We start from the raw sequence: 6,990 nt of genomic DNA on the forward strand, positions 1-6,990 counted from the left end.
CCGGGGAGGCGCCGGCCACATCCTGGGGGTCCCCGGGGAGGCGCCGGGCAGCCCGCACCCATCCCTCATGCGCCTGCGGGGCCTGGAGCGCCCAACGAGGGCGGGGAGCAGCCGGCGCCGGGGTCCCTCCGCGTCCTCGGGGCTGCAAGGAGCCGAGCAAGAGCGGCACAGCCCCGACCCTGGCGGCTCCCGGGGCTTCGGGTGTGGAAATTTGGAGGCTTTTTGTGAAAACGGGGAGGTTTTTCGTGAAAATGGGGCTTCAGCGCCACGCGCCGGGTACCCGCAGGGGGTGCTGGGGGGTCTTGGGGGAAAGGGGCAGGGGGGTGGGCGGCCTTTTGTGGCCCCCGGGGGTGTTTTAGGCGGCACCTAAGAGAAGAAGAGCCCAGAGGAAGGGTGGCCGGCCCGGTCCTGCCCCTCCTCGTGGGGCCGATTCCCCCCCTCCCAAAAAAAAAACCCCGAGCAGGGGCAGGCGGGGAGCCCCCCGAGCCCCCCCCCGGGGGGGAAGGGCGGAGGGGGGGGGGGGGGGGGGGGGGCTGCTCAGGGGGGGTCGAAGCCTTCCCCGAGCCAAACGGGAACAACTGCGGCGGCAGCTGCGGCAGGTGGCAGCGGGAGGCGCGGCAGCGAGGTTAATTTTAGAGTTAATGGGAACGAAACGCGCCCGTTTTTGTGAAGCCGGGGGCAGGGCGGAGACGGGCGAGGAATTCGGGGGCCCTGGGGGGGGCTTCCTCCCACCTCCCGGGGGGTGGGTTTGGGGGGGGGGGCAGGGAGCAGCACGCGCGTGGGCAGCGGCTCGAGGAGCCTTAGCGGGAAGAGCTCGGCACCCCCCCGGAACGCGGCGACGTTTTGGGGCCGCCTCCCCCCCCCTTTCCGGGGTGGTTTTCCCTTACCCCAGCCTCTCCTTGCTCTCCTCCGGCGTCAGCTGGTCGAAGGTCTTGGCCTCGTCGGCGCCCAGGAAGGCGTCGTGGTCGTAGTCGAAGCTCTGGGCGTCGTCGTGCACCTTGTCGCTGAGCTGCGCCTCGTGGTGCACCCGCTCCTTCTTCTCCGTGGGCTTGGCCCACACGCAGGCCACCCAGAGGGACAGGCAGAGGAGGAGCTGCGGGGTGCTCATGGTGACCGCTGCGCCTGCGGGGACACGGGGGGGGGGCTCAGCGGGTCGGGATGCGGCCCGCTGTCAGCCCCCGGGGGCGCTGGGCCCGGTTCGGTGGTGCTGGGAATCGCCGCCCCGCTCGGTTTTGTCGTGACTGGGGGGTAAAAGCGGCGCCTGGAATCCTCCCCGTGGCGATCCTCACGGCCGCGGCTCCGAGGGGACACAGCCGAGCCCCTGGCACGCGGAGGGGGAGGAGGAGGAGGAGGAAGGACCGGCCCCGTGGGCGTCCCGGTGATGAGGGATCGGCCACGTGGCGCGGGGAAGCTGTGCTCGTGGCCGCGAGGTGCGAGGAGAAGGGGCTGAGCCCAGGGGGAGGCTTCGAGCACCGGGACGGAGCCGAGTCCCCATGGGGCCAGACCCAGGGAACGCCCGCACGGAGCCCCCAGCTCTACCCCCTGCCTTCGTTAGCTAATTGGGGGCGCCTGATGAGCCCCTGGGCAAGCCAGCCATGGAATCCCAGAATCACTGGGGCTGGAAGAGCCCCCCAAGATCTGGTCCAGCACCCCTCTGCCACCAATGTCACCAATGTCACCACTGAACCACGTCCCCAAGCACCACGTCCAGCCTCTCCTTGAGCACCCCCAGGGACGGTGACTCCCCCACCTCCCTGGGCAACCCGTCCCAACGCCTGCCTGCTCCTTCTGAGCAGAAATGTCTCCTCATTTCCCACCTGAACCTCCCCTGGCACAACTCGAGGCCGTTCCCTCTGCTCCTATCACTGGTTACCTGTGAGCAGAGGCCGACCCCCAGCTCCCCACCCCTTCCTTTCAGGCAGTAGCAGAGAGCAATGAGGTCTCCCCTGAGCCTCTTCTTCCCCAGACCAAACACCCCCAGTTCCCTCAGCCGCCCCTCACAGGACTTGTGCTCCAGGCCCTTCCCCAGCTTCACAGCCCTGCTCTGGGCACGCTCCAGGGCCTCGATGTCCTTCTGGTGCTGATGGGCCCAAAGCTGACCCCAGCACTCGAGGTGCGACCTCAGCAGAGCAGAGCACAGGGGGCCAATCACCTCCCTGCTCCCGATGGCCACAGCATTCCTGCCACAAGCCAGGACGGCGCTGGCCTTGGTGGCCACCCGGGCACGCTGCCGGCTCGTGTTCAGGTCACTGACCACCACCCCCAGCTCTTTTCCTCTGCAGTTTTGCAGCCTCTCTGCCCCCAGCGCTGCGCGGGGTCGCTGTGGCCAAAGGTCGTTGTGACCCAGCACCAGGCCATGGAGAGCCCCAGGAGAACCACGGAAGGGCCGGGGCTGGAAGGGACCTCAGGGATCACCCAAATCCCTGCGCAGGGCCACCACCCGCTAGATCAGGTTGCCCAAGGCCCCATCCAGCCTGGCCCTGAACACCCCCAAGGATGGGGCATCCGCAGCTCCTCAGGGCAGCCTGGGCCAGGGCCTCGCCGCCCCCTGAGGGAAGATTTTCATCCCAACGTCTCATCTCCATCTCCCCTCTTTTAGCTTAAAGCCCTTCCCCCTTGGCCCATCGTTATGTACCCGGGCAAAGAGCCCTTCTCCAGCCTTCCTTCAGCCCCTGTAGGCGCTGAAAGGCCGCCAGGAGCCCCCCCCCCGGAGCCTTCTCCCCTCCAGGCCGAGCACCCCCGGCTCCCTCAGCCCCACAGGGGAGGTTCCCCAGCCCCTTCACCCCCCTCCAACAGCCCCCGCGTCCTCCCGGTGTTAGTGCCCACACCTGGGGGCAGGGCTCCAGGGGGGCCCTCACGAGAGCAGAACCCCGCGGGGGGCTCGGGGCCTCCCCCCCGGCGCCACGTCCCGGCCCCCGGTCCCCTCCCGGTCCCCTCCCAAGGCCCCGACCTCTGCCGGTGACCGGGGCTGGCCCGAGGCCGGCCGAGATGAACGGAGGGGACGCGAGGGCCGAGGGCCGGGCGGACGGACGGGGTCCCCGCGGCTCAGGACCCCCCGGTGCCGGTACCGCCACCACGGGGGGGGGGGGGGGGGGGGAGGGGGGCTCGGAGCAGGCCAACGGGACCCCGGGGTGGGCCCGGTGACCCCCCCCGACCCCCTAAACCCTTTCATTCCACCCCCAATCATTCCATTTCACCCCAAATCCTGCCATTTCGCCTCAAAACCAGCGCCCCCCTGCCCCGTCAGCGGGCGCCGCCGCCGCCCGCTCTCCCCTCCCGCTCCGCCGACCGGAAGTGGGCTCCTCGCCACGCCGCTCGGCCTTCCCCCCCCGCCGCCGGCCAATCGGAACGCCGCTCCTTCCCCGCCGCCGCCACGCGCGGAGCGCCGATTGGTTCGCCCGCCCGTCCGTCACGCTCTCCCCGCCCTCCTCTCCGCCTTCTCTTCCCGGCCCCGCCCCCGCCCGCCGAGGCCCCGCCTCCCCGCGCGGGGTGAGGGCGCTGATTGGCTGCAAAGCGCCACGTCCTCACGCGCGCGCCGGCAGCCGGCCACGCCCCCACCGGCCCCGCTCCGCCACTGCGCAGGCGCAGCGGGGGAGAGGGGGGGGGGGCTGAGGGTGGGGGGGTGGGGTGGGGGGCGGTGGTCACGTGGTGCGGGAAAGGGCGGGAAGAGGCAGGCGGCGGCCGCGAGGGCGGCGCCATTTTGAGGGGGGCGGCGGCGCCATTTTGAGGGGCGCCGAGGGGGCAGCGGGGGCCCCGCCGCCGCCTTTTTCGGCCCTCCTCGCCCCGCCGAGGGGCTGCCGGCCGCCAGCTCTCTGCCAGCAGCGTGGCGGAGGCGTTTTGAGGGCGTATCTTCCCCTCGCGCCCCGGGCAGCGCCTGCTGGGCGAGGGGAGCTGGTGGCCAAGATGGTGCCCGCCCGCCTCAGGGGGCGAGGTCCGTCAGGGTGAGCCTCAGGCAGCACCGTCCTGCCGAGGTGCCCCTTCTCCACACTTCATAACCCGAAATCCCTTAAAGCCCCCAAATTCCACAACGGCTGGGTGTTGGGACAGACCTCGTGGATCACCCGGGGCCAGCTAAGAGTTAGGAGAATCTCAGCAAGCAGAGCGCTGGCAGCATTGACCTGGTGGATGCTGCTTGGCGCCTTCGCTAAATACCGTGGCAATTAATTAGAGCGAGAAGCCTCGGGCCCCTTACCGAGGTCGGTCTCTGCGCAAAGACAAGAGGTCAGCCGGCGGCGGTGAGGAAGAGTCGCCAGCCTTCATCGGCCACCGCCAGCAGACACCGGGCAAGGCAGGCGGGAGGAGCTGACGGAAACGAATTAAAATTGCGGTACGAAGCGGGGACGGGTTGTGTGTGCTGGGAAACCTGACGTGTGCGTGGCTCTGTGCTGCCTGTCACCCTGGCGAGTTGGCGCGTCGCCCGTGCGCGGACTCCCGCGGAATCGACTAGGTTGGAAGAGAGCTCCGGGATCACCGAGTCCATCCTCCGAGCCAACGCCGCCCGGCGCTGAATCAACGCGCCTCCTTTATCATCTTACACCTCCTTTATCATCTTACACCTCCTTTATCATCTTACATCTCCTTCGCAGTCTTACCAGGCACGGAGCCTGCTTTAAGTCACCGGCCCGCGCCGTGGCAGCGCGGTGACGCAGCGGTGTCGGCGCCGGGAGTCCTCGTCACGCCGCGAGGCGCCGTGACCACAGCGGGCCAGAAAGACACCCGAGCAGCCCGGGGACGCGATGCCGGCGAGCGGACGGCGAATTTTACACGTTTAGGTCCATTTTGGATGAAAAAAAAAAAAAAACCGCTGCGTGATGTTAGAGCCGCGCGGCACGAGGTGATCCCATCGGCAGGGAATGCTGCGCGCTCCCACCCCGGCCGGCCGCTTTACCCGGGGCAGCATCATGTTGCTATTTAACGCCGCGCTGCCTCAGCGTATCGTGACACATCAGCTCGCCGCCGAGCCCCGGGCAAAGAGCGCTATCGGTGAGGTCAGGTCTTAATCACGTCGGATGAGATGCGCGCGTCCACGTCTGCGCTGGCCGTCTAGACTCCCGCTGTAGTCACTGGAAAGAAATAGGCACTTCCAGGGCGTGATTCATCTCATCCTCGAGTAAATGCCTAAATTAGGTCAGAGGAGCTGTACCCTCCGGGAGCGCTTCTCGCCGGGCTTCGCGCTCCGCGGCAGATGCTCGCGCTGGACGCTTGCAGTAAGACGAGACGATTCCCACCCCCTTTGTGTCACGGCGAGCGATTTTGCAGCTGACGGTTCGGAGCTCACCCCAAACTGTTAACCCGCAGAGCCGGGAAAGAAATAATAAATGTGTGTGAAAGTTCCCTGAAAAAAAAAAAAAAACAGCGCTTTGTTTTATTTTTAAATCTCTGTAGCGCTGACACCAGAAGATGATAAACTCACCGCGCTCGCGACGACGTCGCTTCCGCAGCGTGATCTGCGCCGGCGATGGGTTGCGCGTGGTGGGGTGGGTCCCTTATCAGAGGGCTGCGGGCAGAGTTTAAAATCAGGAGATTTTGGAAAACGCAAGATGTTGTTTTTTAAAATGAGAGGGAGGGGGGGGGGTGCGCAGTGCCAAAACTTTCATCTTTGTGCTTTCAGACTTCTCTTTATGCGCGGGGAGACTGGAAACTTTTTTTCCCCTTGTTACAGAGGAGCTGGCGCCGTTATAAAACCGGATCCAGAGGCTCGCAGGGAAGCTCCTGACACCGCACGGCTGCTGATAAAGCCCCCGAGGGCCGGGAACGCGCCGTGAGATCCCTCCGGGGCGTGGCGAGGGAATGCTGCAGGGAACAACGAGGAGGCAGGAGCACGGAGAGAACCCCGGCACCGTCCCCTGCAGCACGTCCCGGCGGGATCCCACCCGGAGCAGCACCCCCGGCACGGGCTCGGCGAGAGGCCGCGGGGCGCCAGGAGCGCGAGCGCGCCGTTGGCCGCGCCGCCCGCCCGCAGGGCCAAGGGCTGACGCCGCCGCTCAAGCCCCCCGCGGGGGGTTTAGCGGTGACTCAGCCCCGGGCTCTGCGCTGGAATTCTGGCCCTGTTCTCATCGCCGTTGGGCCCGCAGAGAGCCGCGGAGGGGAGAACCGAGCGGTAACCCGAGGCTCCTCCCGTGTTTTTCTGGCAGGAAGGGAATGTTCTCCCCAGTGACCCCTCGGAGGAGGTCAGGGTGCCCTCTGCTTCCCACCCTGACGGCGTTGCTGATAAAAATCCCCACCCGGCTCCACCCGGGCGCGAGCTCCCGCCGCGGGTGGCCGGGCCGCGGGCTCGCGAGCCCCCGGGGTACCCCGACCGTCCCCACGAAGCGACCGCTGGCCGCCGGGTCAGCTTTTTGCGCCGGCCCCATCGCTCGCCGCTTCCCCCACCGCCCGCCGGACCCTCGCGTTCTCCCTCCGCAGAGGTGCTCGCGCGCAGGATCCAAGTCGCGTCCCCTTGGCGATGAGCTAACGCAAACGCTGCCGCCAAGTACCTCGTCAAAACCCTTTTCCCCAAGGGTCGGGCCATTCACACAGAATCTTTTTTTCTTCTTTTTTTTCCCGTTCTTCCAGCCTCTCGGCGTCCCCACTGACGCGGGTAAAACCCACCGCCCTGACTCCAATTTCCCCGTTTCAAGGTTCCCCACCCCCCTCCCCGATCCCTCCGGGGCCGTTCGGTGGCACTGCCCCGCGGCGTTCCCTTCCTCCCCCGGTCTCGCCGTGCCCATCGCCTCGCCCCCAGCCGCCGCTTCGAGCCCTGGCCCCTCGGAGAGGCTCCAGGACGACCGAGTGGAGCAGGACCCGCGTCACCGAGCCACTGCCGTGGGTTATGGCCGTGGGTTATGGCCGTGGGTTACAGCCGTGGGTTACAGCCGTGGGTTATGGGTTATGGCCGTGGGTTATGGCCGTGGGTTACGGCCGTGGGTTATGGGTTACGGCCGTGGGTTATGGCCGTGGGTTATGGGTTATGGCCGTGGGTTATGGCCGTGGGTTATGGCCGTGGGTTAT

General features: G+C 67.4%; 1 protein-coding gene across 2 annotated transcripts; it reads right to left on the reverse strand.

The window, feature by feature from the left end:
- Nucleotides 1-876: 876 nt before the first annotated feature.
- On the reverse strand, nucleotides 877-3,314 carry LOC118160137 (calumenin-like). Of its 2 annotated transcripts, none has more exons than XM_035314673.1 (2): nucleotides 3,255-3,314; nucleotides 877-1,120 (listed from the first exon to the last, which is right to left on the reverse strand). In XM_035314673.1, exon 2 carries the CDS (start codon nucleotides 1,106-1,108, stop codon nucleotides 884-886), a length of 225 nt encoding a protein of 74 aa, XP_035170564.1. In that variant the 5' UTR covers nucleotides 1,109-1,120; nucleotides 3,255-3,314; the 3' UTR covers nucleotides 877-883. The 2 variants fall into 2 exon arrangements, with proteins under 2 accessions (XP_035170564.1, XP_035170563.1); XM_035314672.1 differs by having other exon boundaries at nucleotides 877-1,122; nucleotides 3,249-3,304.
- Nucleotides 3,315-6,990: the final 3,676 nt, after the last annotated feature.

This window comes from Oxyura jamaicensis, unplaced genomic scaffold (assembly GCF_011077185.1).
Source record: "Oxyura jamaicensis isolate SHBP4307 breed ruddy duck unplaced genomic scaffold, BPBGC_Ojam_1.0 oxyUn_random_OJ101841, whole genome shotgun sequence".
In the NCBI taxonomy this organism is placed as follows: domain Eukaryota; kingdom Metazoa; phylum Chordata; class Aves; order Anseriformes; family Anatidae; genus Oxyura; species Oxyura jamaicensis.

What these genes read in the sequence shown, in the direction of transcription:
- LOC118160137 (XM_035314673.1), bottom strand. Translation starts at nt 1,108, where the DNA reads ATGAGCACCCCGCAGCTCCTCCTCTGCCTGTCCCTCTGGGTGGCCTGC.